A 24,955-nucleotide genomic window follows, 5' to 3' on the forward strand; every position below is an offset into this window, starting at 1 on the left:
ATCCTATGGATAGAATGGTTGAGCGCTTGAACAAACATGCTGAATGCTTGGAAATGTCCGAGCGGAGACTTACAGACGTGGAGGAAGTGCATACAACATTGGACACAGAGCATAAACAACTGGGAAAAGTCCTACAAATCCTCCAAGACCAAACAGAGGGCTTGGAAGCACGTTCCCGCTGATGCAACCTCAGAATCACTGGCCTGCCGGAATCTACACCGACTGGTAGCGTAGAACTTTTTATTGAGAACCTGTTGGTCAAGCTGCTGGGTGAGGTTTTTTTTCCGGACATGTTTGTAGTGGAGAGAGGGCACCACTCCCCTGGGCCACGCCTGCCCCTGGGAGCACCATCTCATCCGATAATCGCAAAATTACTCAACTATAGAGACTGGGATGTTGCTCTGAGACTGGCGAGGGAAAAGCGAACTCTGAACTATGCGGGCTCTGAAATATCATTGTTCCCAGATTTTACTATCCGAGTGCAGGAGGCCCGCCACCAATTTGTCCCCATGAAAAAACAACTACCCGACATGACCGTAGACTACGCTATGGTGTATCATGCGACGCTTCGGGTCAACAGGCAAGGACGATCCCAAATCTTCACGGACCTAAAATCCTTACAAAAGGCCCTAAAAGACTGGGCTAAGGAGCGACGTCATAGCCCGCAGCGACACCTACAGGCCAAGGTGACTTGGGGTTCCCTTGAGGACCAGCACTAACAGAGCAGTGCACTCCTATATGATAAGTATGTTTTTTTCGGTGAGAGGGGAAAAGAGGGGAGGGTGATGACGTGTTTGATTTTGAAGAAACAGTTTGGGGGGAGCAGCTCCTTACCATATTTGGCGGGAGTGGGGGGGGATACACTGGTGCAATTAAAACCGCCTCGTGGGACGTGTGGTGGGATCATTGGACAGGAAGTAGGTGAATATTGGGAGCGGTCGGCGGGAGGGGCGGGGGAATGTGGGTCTGGTAACAAGCTTGTTGGAATTTCTACAGGTTAACATTCCATCACGGTCTCCTGGGGACTGGGCAGGGAGGAACCTTCGTCTGGCTCGCCCTGTATGTCAGTTATGGCCTAAATATAATTGGTCTGAGAGGCTGCACATCTTTGAACTGTCGATGCACGGGGTGAACTGTTTAATGTTTATACGGTTGTTCGTAGTAGAGCGAGCAACATCTGTCCAAGAGTGTATTACACAAGGGTGTGGACATTTGGATTTTTGGGTGGGTGAGGGGAGGGTGGTGAGAGTTCAAAGGAATGAATCATGACAGAGATGGGGGAGGTCTGTTGTGGGTGGGGGAGGTCTGCAGATGGGGAACCTGTTGATGTTTAAGCTGTACGAAGCCTGGCACATATCTGGTATCAGATGAGTGTTTCATATACCTGTTGTATAGGTCGGGATATAAGGTATGCTCCACTACACATGACGGCAGGACACAGTGATGCCCACACGTTAGAGACTTTAGGCTCCCTGCGCGCACTTACATGGAATGTACGTGGGCTCAATGATAATCGGAAACTGCGCAAAGTGTTGAATTATCTTAACAGGCACAATATTGATACCGCCCTGATACAGGAAACACATCTGGCGTTAACCAGCGCGTTGCTGCGAATTAGAGGACTTTTAGGCAATATTAACACGTCAGGGTTCACTACACATGCAAGGGGGGTGCTAACATGGGTTAATCCTAGGTTGGCTATTTCAATGGTACAATTACACTCAGACAGCAGTGGCCGTTTTGTGATCTCCAAGTGTCAAGGGAAAGGAGTTGATCTCATTGTAGTAAATGTTTATGGCCCAAATTATGACTGCACAGAGTTTTTTAATACCCTTGCTAGCATTGTATATAGGTATCCTGATTCATGCTCTCTTTGGGGGGACTTTAATCTAATCAGGAATCCGAATCTGGATAGATAGGGGGGACTGGCGAGGCGACCATCTGCGGCAGCCAGGGCACTGGAAAAGTGCGATGTTAGGCATGGCTCTGTGCGATGTCTGGAGAACGAGAAGCCCGGCTGGAGGTGGCTTCACGCATTTTTCAGCTTATCATAATTTACACACTCGTATAGATTATTGGTTGATATTCTCACCTCTTATGGGTCGCATTCGTGAATGCTTGATACTCTCTCGTACACTATCGGATCATTCTACACTGTTGCTGGTACTTAACGTGCCCACGAAGACGGTTCCACCATTCTCTTGGCAGTTTCCACCTTATTCATTGCTGGACCCTGTCTTTAAAGACGACATGGCTGAAGCTATCGAAAACTTTTTCATTACAAATGTGGGATCCGTGGATAGTTTTCAAGTTATCTGTGAAACCTATAAAGTCTACATCCGGGGAGTAGCCATGGCAAAACACTCGGGTGTACTGCGATCTGTTAGACAGAGGCTGGCTGGCCTCCAGCGAAAAGTAGGCGACTTGGAACAGCGCCAGCAAGTGTGTAGTGAGGAGGCGATAACGCAGGAAATCAAAGATCTACTGGGCGCATATCAGGATGCTGCTGATAGTGAAATTAAGCATCTGGGCAAATATGCCACGGCCGAGTATATGGTGAAGGGGACAGGCCGGGTTCTGTATTAGCACGAATATTGAAAGCCAAACGAGGTAGAACGCAGATCACTGAACTCAAGTCGGAGGATGGTGAGATTTTGATGGAGGAGGTGACGATAGTAGATAGGTTTAGGCATTTTTACGCAGAATTGTATTTGTCTCGGTCGTCTGGTTCGGAGGAAGAAATTCTTTCCTATCTCACACATATTCAATTACCGTTTCTCACTAACATTCACCAGGAGTTTCTCATGCGACCTATAGAAAAGGATGAGATTGTATTGGCCCTGGCGCGAGCGCCCCGGGAGCGGATGGCCTCAAGGTTGGTTTTTATATAACCTTTCTTGATTTATTACTCTCACACATCTTAATGCTTTTTGACGACATGTGTGTGTCGGGCACAATGCTGCCGCCAATGAGGGAAGCGTTAATCGTTACTATCCCCAAACCGGGTAAACCCTTGGACAAATGTGGATCATATCATCTGCTCTCCCTGCTTAATGTGGATACCAATTTATTCCCTAAGATACTCTCTAATCGGCTCGTGCCACTGGCGCCAGTTTTAGTGGCCCCGGAACAGGCGGGGTTTATTCCGGACAGGAACCTTACATAAAATCTCCGTACGGTGTTTGGTACCATACAACATACCAGCCGGACACTGCAGCAGTTACGGTTTTCCTCGACATGGAGAAGGCGTTCGATTCTGTCAAATGGCCTTTCATGCGGCAAGTTCTAACTAGGATGGGACTGGGCCCAGTCTTCCTCCAACTGATTGGAGTGCTTTATAATTCCCCCAAGGCTCGTATCAAAATAGGCTACCTAGTAACCGATACTATCCCAATAACTAGAGAACGAGGCAGGGCTACCCATTGTCCCCAATCTTATACGCCTTGGTAGCTGAACCTCTCGCGTGCGCATTAAGGGAGTACCATAGCCATCGAGGCATTTGCTTCCCAACCTATAAGATCATTGTGTCTACCTACGCGGATCACACATTATTATATGTCCGCGTACCGGAAAACAATCTTTCTTCGGTCATTAGGGAGGTGGTGCACTTCGGGGCACTATAGGGCCTACGTGTTAACTGGTCAAAATCGATAATTTTCCCTCTCACACCGGGCATGATACCATTTGAGCCGGACTATCCACTGCAATGGTCCACTGAAGCGATACGATATCTTGGTGTCCGCCTTCATACAGACTCGGAGATTGTCTTTAGAGAAAATTACGGCACCGCAGTTAGCAGATTGGTGGATGACGTTGACACTTGGATTGGGTTACCTCTTTCTTTATTGAGTAGAATCTCAATTATGAAGATGGTGGTCCTGCCTCGTTTTTTGTTCCTCTTCACAAACATAACTATTGTGCTACCCTGTTCTTTCTTTCAGAGAGTCAACACACTATTGGTAAAATTGGCATGGGCCGGCAAGCAAGCAAGGGTGATCTGGCAGATACTCACACTACCGTATTATTTGGAGGGGTTGGACGGGCCAGATTTAAATTTGTATTATAGAATGGCGCAAGGCGCTCTAGATTATTACTGGATGCACGGCTCTCCTGATATACCGTTTCTCCGCATGGAAAAACTTTTTGCAAACCCTCTCCCTCTTCCGGCCACGACTTTTGATCCCCCGGATCGTAGGAGGGGGATCTTGGACTCTGTCAATTCGACTCGACATGCATGGCATAGCATGTTGCAATTGCAGGCAGCTGCGCTGCTATATTCCCCGGACATGCCTATTGAATGGACTATATGGTTGGCCCTGTGTAGGGATAAAGGGGTTGTACGTGTGTTACAATCATTGAATATACTGTCGGCTGGAGACTTATTCCAAGACGGAGTAGTTAAGTCTTTGGAAGAGATAAGGGATCCGGTTGTCTCTAGCGATATGTTGCAACGGTTTCAGTTTCATAGAGTGAGGAGGGCACTGTGTGTAATTTTAGGAGACGAACTGCAGGAACCGCCTGAAGTGCTGGAGCTGTCCTACATAATTAGAGCAAAGTCACCCCGCAAAATGGTCACTAATATATATAAATTAGCAATGTCACACAGAGCACACCACTTCATTAAAGCCAGGCTGGCCTGGCAACGAGATTTACAAAAAAACATTGACGACGACATGTGGACGTATTGCTGCAGCAGTACACAACGCATTTCCCTGCACGGCAGACATAGATTGATTAATTTAAAGTATGTGAATAGAGTGTACTACACCCCAGAGAGATTACATAGATATGGTTTAAGGGATACCTTGGCTTGTGAGAGATGTAGAGAGCACCTGGCGGATTTCTTCCACCTAGCGTGGGTGTATACATTCTGGGAGTCTATTTTTCGGGAATTGGAGGACATGGTACATACAGAGCTAACCCCAGACCTGATTCGGGCACTTTTAGGGTACTCTAAAACACTAAGTCAGTACGTAGATTAGGTGATATGGGACTTCTCATAGCTGAGCTGCGAGTAGCGATGTGCTGGTTTAGGGGCCCCTTGCCCCCGATGACACAATGGTCACACGACATGCTTTACTGTTGCACACAGACTGAGATTTTTGCAAATTATTTCCTCCCAGGAGTAGACCCAAGAATGTCTGGGGACTTTATACGTCATATATGCTTGCTAGAGAAGCGGAGGCCAATCCAGAGTTCCCCCTGAACATAGATAGCAATGCTCACACTGCAGCTGTCTAAAATGTAGAGTTTTGTTTGCAGGCAGCGCGGGTCTACCGGGAGTTTGTCATGCGACACGCTGGATAGATTATACATCCCACACGCTGGATAGATTATACATCCCACACGCTGGATAGATTATACATCCCACCGTACATTGACTTCCAAACGACCTTTCATAACTTCGAGTATATCTGTCAGCATTCCAATGACGCAGGCTGAGTATGTTTGGTTTATTATTATGGGTTGCATTATCAGTTTTCTTTATGCATAAAGTATCTTTTAATTATCGGTACACACTTTTGCTGCCTGCCCTAGGGGTTGTTGATTCATAAAGGGGGTGGTGATGGACAGAGCATCTGAATTAAGCAGAACACTCCTACCCAGTCAAGAGATCAGGGCTTGATCCATCACCGTTTTTTAGCTCACTGCACCATCCCAGTTCAGAACCTGGCTACATGCAAATTAGTCTGTCCCTGGCCCAGTGCATCATGGGAACAGGGCAGACCAAACTACCAAGCCAATTCTTTACTGGAAAGGAAACAAGCTTCCGGGGACCGGTTTCTGGCATTACAGCCGTCTTCGGCCCGGCTTGCTTGAATCCTGATGGTGCAGTGAGCAAGGGACTCATGTCTGAGCATACCCTTCCACTCCTATAGTGGCCAAAACGATTCATAAAGGGGGTGGTGATGGACAGAGCATCTGAATTAAGCAGAACACTCCTACCCAGTCAAGAGATCAGGGCTTGATCCATCACCGATTTTTAGCTCACTGCACCATCCCAGTTCAGAACCTGGCTACAAGCAAATTAGTCTGTCCCTGGCCCAGTGCATCATGGGAACAGGGCAGACCAAACTACCAAGCTAGGGGTTGTTGGCTTAATAGCTGTGTATAATTGACCATAACAACATGCTGCTGGCCCCTGGGTTGTAGGCAAATGGCTGTGACTGATTGAATAATGTGCAATAGAGATTTAAACTTAAAAAAAAATAACAGATACACGCCCAGGCTATGGGCTGTCCAACAAAGAGGAGAGTGGTCGGGCATCAGGAAGTTCTGTTTCTTTCAGGGTTCGTTTTCTTCACTCTAAATATATCTCTTAGTTTCTTCTGTAGTTTTACTGTAGACCTCAATAACTCTACACCTTGTTCCTCAAGCATGGTTTCTTTCCTTCATCGTCACCAGTGTTGTAAAAGAGGTGAATCCAGTAGTCCAGGTGTCATGCAGTTCCTATAAACCTATATAGGATCTGCGCGTTTAGACAACATATACTGTAGGATTGGAGTCAGACTGATTCTAGACACCCCTACTGAATATGTCAGCCTGTATACCATCTAGCTCACAGTGCCACTAGAAACTCCTCTTACCAAGGAGAGAATAGTTCTTGGCAACTATCGAACATGACAACCCTGATCCCTCAGGATCGTGGAAACAGTCTACTACTTTTTGCTCAGTCACTTGTGCTCACTTCGTCTCGGAGAAATACCCAGAATAAACGATGGGCATGTTTTTCAATAAGCATTTATTGAACCAGCATCATTCTAGTGTAAAATAGATGTGCAGAAACATCTACTTGACAGTAACAGATATAAATGATTATAAGCACTAACAGAGTAGAAGGATGGTAGATCGCAAATGCTTCATGGAATCACCTGGCAGAGGTTTTGACCGAGACTTTCGGTCGGGACCTGTAGCGAACCTGTTGTCCTGCCGCGGTATTCCGCATTTGCGGCAACTAGCCAATTAATGCTCAAAGAGGGAATCCCCCTCACACATATATAGCACCTTAGCGAGTGCAACACATTTTTACCAATTACACTTTCACTTAAAATTAAGACTGCACTATCACCTATTTATTGGTCCTGAGGAAAGCCAGTTTCAAAAATAAAGGCCTGGCTGAAAAATGTAGACCACACCTGGATGCAGGAGGTCATAATCTATACTCCTATACATCCATCAGCCTTCTTTAATGCTAACAGAGGCCCAATTATTAAAATACTCATTACCCTCGGGTACTGGGACCACTGTATAGCTTTTAATCTTCACCTTCACTCCACTACACTTCACACTCCGTGACATACCTGCTCCGCTGTATTCAGGCGTCGAAGCACACCCGGGACACATTCGGTGTCACTGGGTGGGCCCAATGATGAAGCATGCCACCAACTAGGTTGGTGGGTGAGGTCTTCATGATCAAACCAAATGGTTTACCCCTAAACATACAAATCTGAGTCTCTTCACAATCAGACTGGTCCTTATTGATAATACATATAATCCCTGGGGATACGGACTAGCTACCTAGTCCTCTCTCTCTCTCTCTTTTGATTAACGGCAAAAACCATCAATCACCTCACTTACGGTCAGGAGATCATGCAGGGGAAAGACAACAGCGTTGTGAACAAAATAAGCACAAGAATTTTTAAACCAGTGCTGAGCCTTCCAAAAACCTCATCCATCTCCCAAATACGACTTGAGTTCAGTCTCCAAGATCATCGAGCGGTAGGGGCTGGAGCATTCATCAGGTTGTGCAACAAGCTACATACTTCTAGAGAAGGAAGTTTGGAGGCCTTTTGTGGCAGGAAATTTCAGCCGGTCAGCTTGGGAGACCGTACTGGCGTTCTCTACAAGATTATTTAAAACTCCTGGATGCAGAAGAAATTTGGAGCTCCAACCCATCGCAGCAGGCACTCAAAACCTATGTTAAAAGCAATGTCAGCTCCTGGTCCTTGCACTCGGACAGAGCCCAACTGCTGCAACGTAAGCATGCCTGGTCAGTCATAATCAATCAATCAATCAGCAGATTTGTAAAGCGCGCTACTCACCCGCTAGGGTCTCAAGGCGCTGGGGTGTGGTGGGGGTGCTGCTACTGCTAGAAGAGCCAGGTCTTGAGTTGCTTCCTGAAGGAGAGATGGTCCTGGTCAGCCGAAGGTGTGCGGGGAGGGAGTTCCATGTCTTGGCCGCTAGGTAGGAGAAGGATCTTCCCCCGGTGGTGGTTCTGCGAATCCGTGGGACAGTGGCGATGGCGAGGCTGGCGGAGCGGAGCTGGCGGGTGGAAGTATAGAACATGAGGCGGTTGTTGAGGTATGTGGGGCCCGTGTCGTGGAGGGCTTTGTGTGCGTGGGTGAGGAGCCTGAACGTGATCCTCTTGTTGACCGGGAGCCAGTGTAGATCTCTCAGGTGGGCGGAGATGTGGCTGTGGCGGGGGATGTCCAGGATGAGTCGTGCAGAGGCGTTTTGTATGCGCTGGAGTCTTTTCTGTAGTTTGGCTGTGGTTCCAGCGTAGAGGGCGTTCCCGTAGTCCAGCCGGCTGGTGACGAGGGCCTAGGTGACCGTTTTTCTGGTTTCGGTCGGGATCCACCGGAAGATCTTTCGGAGCATGCGCAGGGTGTTGAAGCAAGATGATGAGATGGCGTTGACTTGCTTGGTCATCGTGAGGGAGGAGTCTAGGATGAAGCCCAGGTTATGTGCGTGGTCTGTGGGCTTGGGGGTGGTACCCAGTGCAGGGAGCCACCAGGAGTTGTCCCAGGCGGAGGGGGATGATCCGAAGATGAGGACTTCCGTCTTGTCTGAGTTCAGTTTCAGATGGCTGAGCTTCATCCATTCCGCAACGTCTTTCATTCCTTCCTGGAGGCTGGTTCTGGTGGTGGCGGGGTCGTTGCTGAGGGAGAGGATCAGCTGGGTGTCGTCCGCGTAGGAGATGATATTGAGGTTGTGTTGGTTTTTAAGCCGGGGGTTGTGGCGCCTCACATGTTGTGCGCCTCACATGTCGTAAACCTACTCAGAGCCGTGGGGGAAAAAAAACTATGGGGCCCTCAGAATGGGTGAAAGGCCATTCCTGTATCACTTGCCTGTTTGGCGCCATACAAACACCAATATAACGTCCAGGGGTTGTGAGAGCAGCAAGAAAAAAACTGAGCACGTGTTATCTCTTTGCCCTGCACTTCTTAAACAATCGAAAGACCTTGCTAAAGGGCGAATGGAACAAACTTGGAGTTCGCTCTTGTCACCAAACCATTCTTGCATCTATCAATCCGGACATTCCAGTGCTCAGCATCTGGTTCACTAAGTTTGTTACAAGATCAGTAAAAAGACTTTTAAACTGCAAGAGCCAGCAAGCTAACAGCTGTTAACTCGTAATGGGGAGAACCAAGCACGATGTGGTTTTGCCAATCTTTTTACTTTACTGTTCTATTTGACAGCGGCAGAATATGGTATTTTGCACATTGTTTATTTATTGTCCTGTGCTTTGTGTGACCTTGAAGTTTTTAATTACGTTATGTAGGGTTTTTACATATTTACAAATATAATTGCACCATTAGTGGTTTAATTAGCAGCTTTTTAACAATGACTAATGTCTTGTCCCATCTTTTTAGCTGATGTTAAAACTATAATGGATCACTCCGGCTCTTAACTGTGTCTTAACAAAAAGGAGTCCTCATCTAGATGAAGTCAACATTTTAATAGCATGAACAAATCGAGAATATTAGGTTTTAAATAATTATTTATTGTTGAAATTCACATCCTCTTATTATGTACTATTTGTTCGCGACGGTATCAATGTATTAGATGGCCGCATTTAGGCTGCTTCTAAAAGAGCACAAGGAAATAATGTAAGCAAAGACACTGGAGTCTAGATAACGCTTGTTTACTGCCCTATGTGTAAATATTTTAGCAATTGTCCGATATACATTTCTATTGATGCATTTCCACCATTGTAATGATTTTATTAATCAAACAATAAAGTATTCTCTCTCTTAGCTGGCGTACACCTATGATGCGACCCTAACTATATATACCCAAGTGTACCTAGCATGTATGTGGGTGTAAAGCCAAGAATCCCTCTAGGATAAAGTCAACCCCATTACCTGAAGTGAGCGACTGTGGGACCCCGTCTTGGTCCCAAGATGGACACCCCGCAAGGGATGTTAGACCACTTCGAGCTGGAGTGTCTGCGTTCAGGAGCCTAAGTGTCTCGCACCAGTGTGTCGCCTGGTTTAGTTCTACAGTTTACGTGCTAGCCTCTTCTAGTATTTTAGCATCAGGATGCCCGTAGGGTTACAGTGCGCTTTATAAATGTTAAAAATAAATAAATACATGGAAGTCCTTTTCTCCTCTCACTATCACACCTAGAGATATGTATATATCGCCCAAAGTGGTACCCCCTGGGGATATACCTTGCTGTGTCATGTCGGGCTAGGATTACGGAAAGAATGACCCTTGTACATAGTTATTATGCAGGAGATGGGAGGCCTGCTGTCCTATTGTGATTTCAAGAATCCTCATTCATAATGAATGAGGCGTAAGCTTTTCGGAGAAAACCCCATGTCAACTTTGGACATTACCATAACTAGGTAAAAGGTCAGTACTAAGAACCGTTATGCTGTTTAAGGGTAGGGGAGAATATAGGTGAAAGGTTAGGTGATTACCTGAACCTATATTGGGGAACCTATATGGAACTATAAGAAGAGGTTTATTAATACTTAGTTACAGTCAGTTCCATGTAGCTGGTAAGATGGTAAGTAAGCTGTTCAGTAAGCCCCACAGGGAGCAGCATCTCTGCAGGTGGGCCCGCGCATTCACTCCAACTGTTTACTCATCCACGCATAAACACACTCAACATTCTAAATTACCTCACACACTGGCTGAGCAGCAACGAGCAGAGCACTCAGGAAGAAAGTATTGTAAAATACACAGGATACAACACTTTTTATGGGTGGGATTTTAGGTTTCATGGATGAGTTGAGTTAAGAAGTGGGGCAGGATTTTTAGGGTTCAGGAATGGGTGGAGTTTAGCGGCACTGAGGGCGCTGTAGGTTAAGAGCTAGAGTGCAGGAGTAGAAAGGACTTTGAGAGTTCAGGGTTCGGAGATGGGGGTTATTTATGCGTGGGGGCATTTTTAGAGGGCAGAGATGGGTGATGTTTAGGGGTGGTAAGAAATAAGCGAATTAAAAGCATCCTAAGTAATTGCTTGACAATGTAAAAGATATAATCTGAAATACTAATTTAGACCTTAAAAAATAAGTATGCAGAAGCCTATCTCAAAAAAACTTTCTATGGATTGGTTTCTCTGAAATGGTAAGAGCCATTCATCCTGAAAATGTCCATAGATGGCAAGGGTCTCGCCATGGTCAAGGACAGGGCTTGCCTTTGGAAGTCTGCACATTCTCATTATGACTCAAGTAGACTAGAGTGCTAAGTGCGTTACCTCCCAGGTTGGCAGCTAAATTAATTTCCTAGAACCGTTTGGTGGCGAGCGACCTTGCAAGAAACACAAACACGTCTTACATCCACCAATACTCCTATTTCCAATACCTTCTAAAAAAAACTCTGATTTATCAAATGAGTGCCTCCCTTCTTGTTACATTAGCCCATCTTCGTCCATAAAGCTCAAGCTCAGGGCATATATAAAACGAATCAAAGTCAAGCTTTGCAAAGTCAACAAAATTAAAGTTAGTGATAAAACAATGTCTCTGTAGTCAACCATAAAGGCAGTCTTCATTACTGAAAACTTTTTTAATTTGTAGTGAATGTTTTATAGTGGCTCTGAAATTTAACAATCTATATCAAACTCTAAATTAGATCTTCTCAAACATTCAGTACTTGATTTTCAGTGGGAAGAGGATGTGGCGTAATGACCAGAGCTGCCGACTTTGGAACTGGGGAACCAGGTTCGATCCTCTGCTTCATCTCAAAATCCTCTGATCCTGGGTAAATCACATAGGGCCATATGTAGGTAATTGCCATTTACCGATTCTAAAATACAGAATTTTACCGATTCAGTATTTCAGAATTGGTAAATGGTATGTAGCAAAAAATGTGGTAAATATTACCGAATCGGTAATATTCGGTATTTTAGAATCGGTATTTACCAATTCGGTAATTCCTATTCATTCATATGGGCCTCGAAGCCTATAGGAATGAATGGGAATTACCGAATCGGTAAATACCGATTCGCTAATATGGTGAACACGTTCAAGGGTGGCAGGGTGTCACATTGACATCCTGTTGCACCCAGAATCGTGCATGTGTGCACATGTGCCACACATACATGTCTGCCACATGGCACAGTTCAAAAAGCACAAAATTGCTTTTTTAAAGGTTTTCGATATTTACCACCAACTTGCAGTTGGTGGTAAATAACGAATCCTTAAAGCACATAAGCACTCTTAAATGTGCTTCCTACATACCCGATTCGGTAAATAATGATTTGGTAAATACAGAATCGGTAAATACCGATTCTGTATTTACCGAATCATCACCTACATTGGAAATGGCTCAATACCGGTTGGTAAGCCTGAAATTTACCGAATTTCGGGTTTACCGACCGGTAATGAGCCACCTACATCGGGCCCTTAATCTTGCCATACCTACTAAAATATGAGTATGTCCTTGTGTAATGAAATTGGTGCTCATTTAAAGCGCTCCAATACCTTTGGATCAAGTTCACACTAAATAAAATTGGAACAAAACAATAGGAATTGTGCAAGAAGTCGGCAGTGCTGTGGAAGGTACCAGGCTGGCATCTGATAAATAGCTGTGAACTGTCTGGAGACGAATCATACAGTGTCTACAGTGTGTGGTACACAAGTGAGCTCCCCCCATTCCTAAAGGTAAAATGTCAGATCACTCTCTGTCTTGACTGGTCAGCTTTTTCGTAGAAGGTGTAATGCCATAGTCTGTAAAGGATTTTGTAATACATTCTCAAGTTTCTGAGAAACAAAATCATAAAAAATAGCATTACACTATGTTGCAGTCAATTTCTTGATCACAAGTATGTTTGTTTTATAGGTCTTGGGTCCCACTGTTGGTGTGGTGTCTGTTTGCAAAGGAGCAGAGATTGCCTTAGCCATGGCGACCTTCCTAAAACAGGTGTCTGCTACTGTCTGCATTAACGGTACCAACAGCATCAACGGCATGACACTACGCTACCGGGACCTCTGTATTGATGGGTCGCCATATGTTCCAGAGCGTGTCCGCACCACCAGTTATGGAGCAATGGAAATATATGATGTGTTGGTGGATCCCCATGCACCGGAACATCAGGACTGTATACTCCCTGTGGAAAGAGCCTCCGGTTCCCTACTGTTTATCGTGGGTGGTGATGATAGGAACTACAACAGCAAACTGTATGCAGATGAGGTGCTTGTGCGGCTCAAGAGGAACGGAAAGACAAACGGTCGCCTCCTCTTCTACCCGGGTGCTGGCCATCTAATAGAGCCTCCGGGCTCGCCTCTTTGTCGCATTGCAATTGCTCCCATTTTCCCACTACCGCTTTTGTGGGGAGGGGAGTTGACAGCCCACGGCAAAGCACAGGAACATTCCTGGAAGGAAATTCAACATTTTCTCAGAAGCCACCTAAAAGGCCCAATGGTCAGCAGGCTTTGATAATTGTCTTATGATCAAATTTAAAAATGTAAAACACAGTCCTTGAACTGGTCTTGAGAATTTACGGTGCTAACAAACTTGTAAACTGAGTCGTTTTAAAATAGTCCAGTTTTAATGTGATCCTTTGCACACTAGATGTAAATACAGTTATTTTTTTCCCAGATTTACAATTATTCCATGCTTGTTCGCCTACATTTATATCAGAAAGTAATCAACGAATATGAGCTACATCTATATATAGTTGTATGACATACAACTATATCGTCTTTACCTCGAAATGGTAAGTATATATCGGGTAAGTGAAATCCATATCAACCCCTAAACCCACTCATCACTAAACCCTAAAAAAAACTTACCCACACCTAAAAACTCTTACTACCCAATACCATTACCCACACCCACCCCTGAACCCTAAAAACTCCCTTACCAACCAATACCCTTAGCCATTCCTAAACCCTAAAAAAAGCCTTTCCACATTATACCCTTTCCCACCCCAAACCCTAAAAACACCCTAATCACCCTATACACTTACTTATACCAAACCCTAAAAACGCCCACATCCCTTAATACCCTTACACACCCATAACTCTAAAAACACCCTTATTACCGAATACCCTACATACCGCTAAATCCTAAAAACACCCTTACCACCCTATTCCCTTACCCATCCCATATCCCTAAACCCCCAATGCCCTTACCCTCCTCTAAACCCTAAAACCACCCTTCCAACCAATACACTAAAAACACCTTTAGCCTAATCCCTAATATATGTATTTATAAATATTTACCTATATATGTATACGATTAAAGGCCTCTAAAAACGTACTCCGTATGGCGAGTCACAGCTATATGTAGGACCTACCCGCCTGTTCTGGTGAGTTGACAAAGGACAGGTTTTCTGTTCAGTCACAAAGTGAAGGAGCAATAACAACACCTTTAAATCTTGTTTTCATCTTGTCACATTTGCTCTGTGTTCAGTGAGTTTGAAATTACTTTTCCTTCTCTGACTGCTAAGTTGCAGGAGTTTGTAAAGTGAACTGTCTGACATGCTTTACAAAGTAAGAAATGAAAGGCTGTATGGTATCAGGGTTTTCACAACACACATTTATATAGCTAATAAGTCAACTGCACCAACATTTCAAAATATCTATATTTCAGTAGTTGTGAAAGCCCATTTTGTAATATGATGAAAAACAAATCAGAGCACTTTACTTAGTGATATGCAAATTATAAATGTTTTCTGAACCCATTTTTACATAATATTGTTAATACACTATATAGTTTTATCAGTAAAGCTGCAAAGTACTGGGAAGGATATTGGCCATTTTTGGAAATGTATTGTGTGTAAATGATTGTGCGCTACCACATCATTCTTTAGTAATATATTTATTAAAAGTTAGGGTTTAAACATGAACTGAGAAACACTCCTGCCACTGCCTTACTGGCAATTCCGTTAGAAAACTGAGAGGCAAGTCAGAATTATTGTGTACCCTATATGTGGGCTGGATTTTTATTACAAACATAGCAAATGTTTAATCTATGTACCAAACAATAGTTTTGTTTTGTACAGCAGAAAGGCTGTACTCACACATTTGAAGATGCACTCATATGTGAGAATAAAGAAAAGGGAGACTCTTTAAAATAAAATATTTGCCAATGATCCCACAATTTGAGACCAGTTTACGGGTCAAATACATTACACTTAAGTTGAGTAGATGATTTAAGTTACTCGACCTACAGGTTTAGTAACATTTTTATGATTTTTCGAGGACTGCTTATACACTTACCTGATGTATATTAACCATTTCATTGTAATGATTTCACAAAGCCAGATCTGGGGACAGGTCTTTGTTCTTTCCGGCTCCCAGTTTCTGGAACGCCCTTCCACCCTCCCTTCATTCTATCACAGTACAAAAAAAGCCTGTTCACAGCTCAGCTGAAGACTGTTTTGTTTGGTGAACTGTAGTTCTGATCCTACCTGACTTCACAGGTACCAGGACTCTTCTTTTGAAGCAGCAGTTCCACTCTACAAATAGCTTTTAATGTATTCATTCAGTGGCATACATCGTAAAGGCTTATGGTAAAGACCTGCGTGGTAACAGCATTGAGTGGCAAAGGACAATTTTCACTACTGTCCATCAATATCTGTGCAGATTGTCAGGTAGGGGAGTTAAAAAAAAAAAGTAATGTATCTAAAATAACTGAAATAGTATAGCTGTTTAAGCTGCTTTGCAATGCAAATGATTTCACATGACTATTGTACTGTAATGGCTTAAACTCATTTACATTCAAACATGAGTAACCGTTTGTCGGCTAAATAAACATGGAAACGTACCCATTGAAGCTTCATTTTGTTCACTAAGCACAAAATAAATATGGATAAATACAGATTAAATGAGCAAAAAAAAAATGTGGATAAATACAGATGGAAATGTAAAAAAAAAAAATACCATAAAACCAAGGGCCCTAATTAGAAAAATCAGACCGGGAATTTTATGTTATTTTTAAGAGGATATGAGAAGGGCTCTGAAACCAAGCACCTCCTTGTCCCATCAAGGTATAATGGAACTTCACCTAAGCAAGTATGAAGAAGGTAGATGATGTGAACAGAGGTTAGTTTTACTAGCAGGACTGCCCGGCCAACTTCTATCCTAGAGCCTCCTTCAACCACGGAGTTCTACTTTTGACAACAGGTAACAGAATACAGGGAAATCACTTTGACACAGCACCATCACCCACTCTTTTCCCTTTAAAAAAGACACACATATAAATACAATCAAACACAGCACATCTTTTCAAACCCTAGGGTGTGATTGCGATCTTGGTGGATGGTTTATTGAACGATGCTGGTTATCCCGTCCGCCCAAATATCAATCCCATTACATCCTATGGGATATATATTGCGGAGGATGGGATATCCGTACACCCTGGTCCCTCTATGAGCCCCTTGTTCACTTCGTCTCACCAATTAATCCACATTGGGAACTGTCTCTCCTAAGTGATTTAGCTCTGCAGTTTAACCATGACAAACTAATTTTCCACTCTGGACTCCAATTATTCAACATGTTGACAGTTCATCACCCCCCAAAAAAATAACTCTTAACTCTTAACATCACCAGTAACCAAACTACCAACCATTTGCCTTAGCACACACTTTGGCATGTAAAACAGACACTCTTCCCTTCACCTTAATCTTGGTTGATTAACTGGCTCTATAACGCACACACACACACACACACACCCTAAAATAATGTCTCTTGGCACCATGTTAACTTGATGAGAACAGTAGCTTGGGTTTACGACAACTCAGTAGCAATGAAAGCAAACTTGTACATCATTTATTTGGGTGGAGTGTTTTTAGGATGGAACAAAACCTTGGTTTATAGCCTTTAAGCCTGATTTCTTCTGTACATGCACTATTATGGGCCTATGAAAGGAAGGAAAAAACAAATCCTATTGTCTGTAATATATGTAGATAGTAAGAAGTGTCTTCTGGTTTGGTATGTGTAACCAAGCATGTTTTAGCAGCCAGGTGACCGGACTCTTTCCCTTAATTCGCTTTGAAAAATAGGCAGAAAACCTAGAAGCAAATATGATCCACCACTCTGAATCAGTGGGAAGTCAGATTGTATGATCTACTCCCCTCTGATGCACCATGTACACAAAGCCATACTAACACTTGTGTTTTGAGCTATATGCAGTTTATTAAACAGATGAGTGGAGATTCTGGGATAAAGGCTGTTTGCCTCATTCAGCCTTGAGTGCACCACATCACCACCACTGTTGATTGTGTAGGGGATTGTGCTATGTGAAAGAATTTTTTTAACAACTTCCTGAACCTGAAATGTCTTTTAACAACTCACAATTCAAGATCACCACATAAAGCGTTGACTTTTTACTTAGGTTTGATGGTTCTCTGAGAAGATTAGCCAGAGGCTATGGCAAGTTCCCCGGGGGCCAAACGGACATCTTGCCCCTGTCAATGTCATCAAGGGAACCCACCCAGCCCTTCCATTTCTGTCTAAGAGGTGCGAGACAGTCGAAAAATTGATCACAAGTTCCACAAAGTTTAGCAGCCACTGATGGAGTCATCATATGCAGTTTACACATTTGAGATGATATTGAGTTTAGTGACCCTAATATCCTCCCTTATTATTAGTACTTGGAAGGCAATTTAAGGTGGTATTAAGAAGAACGGTTTACGTTCTACCCTCCTCAGTAAGACTTTATATCACCATCCAGCCCCTTTTAAAGAATTCCCACCTTCACAACTAATGTCACATTGCAGTCTGCCTTAGGACTTTCGCCGCTGGGAAAATCTTTTTCTGATAAAGCGTCCACAATAACAGGTTTTCTCACCTTCATCTAATGACCAATCACAAGTCTCACATCTGACCTATTTCATTCCTCAAAATTTCACTCATGTTCTCGTATCCTCCACAAACATTTTACTAGCGACAGCCTTCACCCACCCTAGACATAAGCTAGAAGACCCTGCCAAACTACAACTCACACAGCATTTTATCTGATGCATAGTGGTGTGATAAAAAGAATGATGACTTGCTAACTATTCACAACCATAAACAAGCATTGGCAAAGCCAGTAGGTTTGACCTTGGCAGGCTATGCAAGGATTTTTTTAAATTTGTTATTCAAAGCATAAAAAAAGCGAAGAAGGTAAACTTGGCCACATAAATGTAACTGCCATGGCCTACATTAAAATGTTTCAATTTAAATATCTTTTACTGATGATGCCATTTTACTAGTTACATTTTTAAACAACCAGCTATTCTGTTGTAGCAAACATTTTATAAAAATATTATTAAAAAAAATAAAAAGCACAATGTAAAGTATCTTTGTCACTGAATTGGAGATGGATGTGAACAAAGTGTGCAGGCTTTGGGGCAGTAACTCAAAGTGAAGTGAGCCAATGATTAACATGGACTTTACTCACTGGCCCCATACTGCACGCTATGGAGGAATGAACCACATGTAAATGACAATTTAATAGACCAATGGAAACACCCCTCCAATTAATAGATGATTTGACTATAGTCTGGTTAGACAACTAAACCTGTCTACAACGCCATACCTCAAAACCAATTTCGAAAATTGCGAGTCTCAGAGATGTTACCTAGGGGTGGAAGTGGCCTAACCTGTTGCCCCATGCTGTAGTGGGCCAAAGACCAATGTCAATGACACACCGAAAGACCCATGAACGAAGAGGGCTGGATGAAAGACCCTGTAAATTTTATTGAATACCATTGGTCACTGTGAAGTTAGCCGATGGCTGACGTGGACTGACCTGCTGCCCCATGCAGACTGCTGTAGTTTTTGGAAGAAATATAGGCAAGAGAAAACAGACCAATGGATGTCGAGGCCTGACTGAAAGCCCCTATAATATTTAATAACATCAAGAGATAGTGGCTAAAACCAGACTTTAAAAAGACATCTGTACTGTAAATGAATGAACAGGATTATTAAAAGCAATATTGCGGCAACCATGATTTAGCATTGAGGTGCATGATTAGCTAGCTATTGATTAGCTAGCTACTTTTAAAAATTCCTTGCCAAAAGGTGTTTTTCAATCAACAGTTATGTTAGGAATGTCCTAAGACTAAGAGTTTGCTAAAACATGTGTATTTGTACTCAGGATAAGCTACTGGGTGGCATTCTTTTTACTGAGTCAAACTATTTGTTGGAAATTGCCCTTTTTGCAGGGTCATCCCTAAACCTTTTGCCTTCCTCCTGGATTTTTCCTGACCTATTTTTGTTGGCTTTATGACTCTGGGCACTTTACCACTGCTGATCAGTGCTAAAGCGCATATGCTCTCCCTGTGTAAATATGCCTGTGAATTGGTAGATCCCTGATTGGCTTATTTGGTTTACCTGTTAGTCCCTAGTAGTGTGGCCTGTGTGTGCCCAGGGCTGGTAACCCAAATGCTGCTGGTGGGCCTGCAGCGCTGGTTTGCGCCACCCACAGAAGCAGCTTGTAAAGTGTACCTCAGACCTGCCACTGCAATGTCTGTGTGCAGTCCAGAACTGCCATCTTGGCTGTGAAGTGCCCACACTTCCCAGCCCCTGAACCTTCCCTTAGCCTCATGCCAGTCACCCCTAGGGTAGGTGCATTGTGTGTGTAAGGTAGGACATGGCTTGATATGTGTAGCATGTCCTGGTAGTGAATTACCCTCCATTTTGTTTTTCACTGCTACAAGGCTACCTGTTCTCCATAGGTTAGAATGGACAGGCTGGCTATTACATCTTATAGTCCTAACTGTCCCAGGGAACATGGTCGAAATTCGAGTTTAGTGTGCCTGAGCTCAGAAAAATAAAATACATCTTTTAGCAAAGTTGGTTTTAATGTTCTGTGTTTGAAAATACCACTTTTAGAAAGCAGGTATTTTCTTGCCTACGCTTTCCAGTGTGCTCTGCTGTTGTGTTGTGACTGTCTGGGTTTAGAGGGGCAAGGCAGGCTGAGTTAGACCTGGGTTGAATAGAGAGATCTGCATTGAGTACTGGGGAGGGGTAGCTCCTTGGCCTGAATAGGGCTGTGCTTGGCAATGTGAATGCTGGCTCCACCTCCTACTGTGCGTCTGATGGCAGACCCCCTCTTTCTGAAAGGAAGGATGCAGCCTGGTAAACAAAGTGTTCCAGGACTGAGCAGAACTGGCTTTTGCTGGGTTCAGTGACTAGTGCCTTTTTAGAACAAAGATTTTTGGGGTATACATATCTGTGCCAAAACCCCTACAATTTGTATTGCTCCTGGATGTCAAGAAGAACCTCTGTCCGTTTCAAGGAAGGGCTATGCAGGAGAGGACTGTCCTTTTACTGTGTGCTATTTCTTGGGCTGGACTGCAGTAGTTTCCCCTGGACTTGGAAGAAGAGGGAAAATGACTTTTGAGAGGACTTTTGTCAATCACCCAAGGACTAGAAGAGAGCTAGCCTCCTGCTGGAGTCACAGGCACATCGGATTCCCTCCACCAGCCTCCTGATTCCTCCCAGCGAGGATTTCTATCTGCAGGTGAGAGCCCTGTGAGTTCCAGGGCCTCTAGTTCTACTACAGAAAAGAGTGCTGAAATCGTCGCTAACGCCGTTTGCGAGCCGCCGCAGTGCGTAAGAAAAATAATCGCGCTGCTGCCGATGAGCGCTCGCAAACCAAAGATCAGCACATCGCACGTTTGCGGGCTTTTCGAAGGCTCGCATCGAGATCATCGCATCACGACATCGCAGTGCGGATGCCGTGCGTCTGCCACTTTCATCGCATCGCACCCGGATCGTCGCTCCCTCGTGGGGCACCATTTTCTTTCATCGTAACAAGGTCGCATACGCAACCTGACCAGCGCATCATCCTCCCTTGCGGCAAGGATTCAACGCATCGCTGGCCTAGCGTGAAGAAGTCTGTTGCTTTGTCCCGCACGCACCCGCAGACCGGCGCATCATCCTCCCTTGCGGCAAGGATTCAACGCATCGCCGGCCTACCGTGGGAAAATCATCGCTACAGCCCGTTTGCAACATTTTGTCAGTTTTGATACGAAATCCAGGTACTTCGTAACTAAAAGAGTCGCAGAGACCCTTGCTTTGAACTGAGCCCCTATTTGAACACTGAACTCTTTTTCCAGCATTTCAAGAGTACCCCCGTTTTTCAGTATTGTGGCTTTTTACCGTTATTGGTCTTGTGTTAAGTCTATATATAAAGATACTTATTTTTTATAACTATTTGTGTGGTGTCCCTTGGTAGTGTTCTTCACTGTATATGATCATAAATGGTTTACATCCTGCCTCTGAGATAAGCCTAGCTGCTCGTGCTACGTTACCACAGGGTTGAGCAGGGGTTATCAAAGGGTGTAGCCCCCTTACTCTGACTTAGGAAGAAGGGTCCCTACATGGACAGTGGCCAACTAGAGACCCCCATTTCTAACATTGGTGGTCAGCGGTGAGGATCTGGACTTGCATTTATGATCGCATACAGTAATTATAGTGTACACTACTAGTGAGTGCAGACCATAACGCAACCACATACGATGTTGAGGTTTTTTGGTTCTATTTTTGATTTGTTATTGCCAGTATTACTACAATGGGTCTTGCTGAAATGAGACCTACCTTTTACTTAGATGACCTGTTGACCTACAGTCTAGAGGAGCTAAGGGGGTTCTGTGAGGACAGAGGTTTAGCTGTGAGTGGGGAGGAGACTCAGCTATCCTTGCAGACATTCCTGAGGCTTTGGCAACAAGACGGATGGAGATTCTTGGAGTCCCAGTACACCTACCAGGAGGGTAGTTGGTCTGAGGAGGAAGAAAGTTTTATGGAATATCTCATAGGTAGGGAGCCCCTTGCTGAGTCTAGTGCCTATGATAGTGACCGATTCCATTCATGGTCCCCAGAGGAGTTGGTGGACAAGTGGGAGGGTCCCATAGGTAGGGAGTCCCTTGCTGGGTTTAGCACCCACGGTAGTGCCCAATCCCCTTCATGGTCCCCAGAGGAGTTTGACAGACAGTGGGAGAGGGAGCACCAACTGGAATTAGAGAGGCTCCAAATGGAGCTTGCCCAGTTGGAGGCACATCTAGCGCAGATAGCAGTAAAGGAGAAGTTCACTCTGGAGGGTGGGTTATCCACTGAGCACAGTGTTAATTGTCTGGATTCACCAGTGAGGGTGGGGTCCAGTGGTGGCAACAAAGTTGAGTTATGTAATGAGGACAGTGTAGTACACCCACGCAGAGATGTGGCACCTGACTTGAAGGAGGGGGTTGATCTACACCAGGGGATTCCAGGATATGAGGTAGCTCCATTGGTGTGCAGTGTCCCCGAGGTGGATTGAGGAACTAGCATAGGGGCCCATAGTCCGAGTGAGGGGAGGGACACCCTACTGACTCAAGATGTGAGGTGCAGGGAGAGGTGTTCCCCCGTGGCTAAAGTCCTGGTGTATGAGTGTGAGGACCACCCAGAAGAGTGTGGGTTGAGTAATAGAGACACTGTAATGTCTCGACCATTTCAGGAGAGTGGTGTGGGGTACGTATGTGAGGCACTGGATTGTGAGGTGAAGGTTAGCACCTGCATTGAACTGTGTAATTCAATTGTGGGAGAGTATATTGTGAGTTCCTTTTTTCCAGAGCTAAACCAACACCTGTTAGAGGGCGAGTTCTCTGATCCTAGGGAACTTGCACAGGAGTCAGACCTCTGGGTGAGTACCAGAGGCTCTGTAGAGGCCTTGGGGAATGACCCTAATAGGAGTGGTTCAGATGTCTTCCAACCCAGAGTGGTGGGAGAGGTTCGGAGTGATGCAGCTAGGTCCCCTTGTTGTGAGGAGGTTTTAGGGCCTCACATCCTGTCTCGTGGGAGCAGGAGTGAAACTGGGATAGGTCCCGAAGTGCCCCAACCTCAGTCTCCAGGACAGGATGGTTCCATGAGGGAACACCAGGTAAGGAATCTAGTCTGTCCAGGTGGACCGTCATTTGTCGGGAGTCTACCTGTGTTAGGTGAGTTGGGAGTGCCGTAGTCGGGCCTCCATCAGTTCTTGTGTCTAGCAGTGCCACTCCTAGAGGGAGGGTACAGAAGTCCAGCTTGAGAGGTGAGAGGGGGAGGGAGCCCCCAGTGGGAGACCCAGTGGGTCAGGGCCCAGTCAGGAGGGCTATGCCCCAGAGCAGTGACCATGGTGACACTACTTCTGTCCTGGGGGATCTTCAGGCACTGTCAGGTGGACAGGGGTTGGGACATCTGCGCCAGGCAGACTGTCAAGCAACACAGGAGTTCTTAACAGTAATGGTGCAGACCTGCTCATTGGATGCTTGTGAAATAACCATGCCTCCAAGGTTTGTCTCATTTTAGGTCAAGCCTAGACAGCTTTTGCGGTGTCTAGAAAATCTTTTGTATGTTCTTTGTAGGCTTTGGATTATTGCTCCTGAACTTCTCTGCTTCGGCATTTTACTTTCTGCTTAGAGGCTTTCTTTTTTGTTTAAAAATCTAACAACTGCCTCTATTTAACTGTCTTGATAGAAAACGACCAGCAGAGGTCAGTAAAATACCAGAAACGCTTGTGCATTCCCTAGACTTCAGGCCGAAGAATCTTGTTCCATTTAGAAACAGAAAAATCTATTTGCTTCATGTTTACTTTGTGGATGACTTTGGCACATCCACTTTGCTGTCCTTTTCTTCTTTCTCACCCTCACAAAAAGCCAATTATATATTTCAGATTGATGCCTTGCTTTTTTGTTGAAAATATTTCTGCCACCTAGTAGTATGGCCAAATATCTTTAGGGACAGGTTTCAGAGATGCCTACATATAAGTGACCCCTCAGCCCCGAATTGCTGTTGATAGCAAGCCACGCCAAAATCCTGTTAGCAACAGTCGATGAATAAATCAAATAGTGTGAGGTTGGGTTGAAGCTAGTCTTGCAGCTTGGTGGGAGTGCCCAGGAGTCTGCTTACCTGTACACACTTAGTTACAGTGGCGTTGATGAATGCAACTGCTTCTGTTCTGGATTATGTCATACGCTTGCCTTTCTGACAGGCTTGAAAAGTAGCAGAGACCACTGAAACTGTGTGCGCACTGCGCCGTGCCTCAAATAGAAGACATGTTGTAATCGTATGTTTATTTTGTCTCATTTACAGATCTGTCACAGATTATCTCGTTTCCAGATCCTGATAAGTTATTCAATGGGGAGAGGGTGCAGACATCGGAAGAAGAGAGCCTGAGTGGGATACCCCACCAGGACAATGATGATGATGATGATAATAATGATGATGCAGACCAGTTTAATGTCAGTAGACTCAACCTGGGGAATCCAAGTCTGCCTGGAGATGAGGAAGGCCATAATGGGCCTCCCCATCCTCCCAAGTAGACCTGGTGGTGTGCCTAGAAGGGAAAGATCACCTTCAGTGGAATCTGACCATTCTGGCACATCTGTAGGGTCTTCTGCCTCTTCTCATAGGAGGAGGACCTCTCCTAAGGAGAGGGAGCATGAAGCTAGAATGAGAGAAGTCAAGGTTAGAACAAGGAGACAAGAAATTGCCTTAGAAAAGGAGACCCTAGCTCTTGAAAGAGAGAGACAAAAGATGGGTCTAGAGCCTCATGGTGGCAGCAATATCCCTAGTGGTAGGGATAGGTTTTATGACCATAGGAACCTAAGCAAGATTGCCCCTCCCTATCAGACTGGGGATGACATCCACAAATGGATAACTGCACTGGAGAGTGCCTGCAAAGTACAGCAGGTACCCCAGGGGCAGTGGACAGCAATCTTGTTGCTCTCCTTTGCAGACAAAAGTAGAGACAAGCTCCTCACTGTAAGAGAAGAGGATGCTGACAGTTACAATGTCCTGTAGAGTGCTCTGAAAGATGGGAGTGGCTTAACCACTGA

The 24,955-nt window shown here is 44.7% G+C and overlaps 1 protein-coding gene across 1 annotated transcript in view; it reads left to right on the forward strand.

Annotated features, from left to right (window-relative positions):
- Nucleotides 1-15,935, forward strand: part of LOC144804345 (bile acid-CoA:amino acid N-acyltransferase-like) — a 112,715-nt gene extending 96,780 nt beyond the window's left edge. Inside the window, exon 4 of the mRNA XM_078671911.1 lies at nucleotides 13,009-15,935. Within this exon, the coding sequence (XP_078528037.1) occupies nucleotides 13,009-13,605 (597 nt within the window). The 3' untranslated portion in view covers nucleotides 13,606-15,935. The remainder of the gene's footprint in view (nucleotides 1-13,008) is intronic.
- The last annotated feature ends 9,020 nt before the right edge of the window (nucleotides 15,936-24,955 follow it).

The sequence above is a fragment of the Lissotriton helveticus genome, chromosome 1_2, assembly GCF_964261635.1.
Source record: "Lissotriton helveticus chromosome 1_2, aLisHel1.1, whole genome shotgun sequence".
NCBI classification, from domain to species: Eukaryota; Metazoa; Chordata; class Amphibia; order Caudata; family Salamandridae; genus Lissotriton; species Lissotriton helveticus.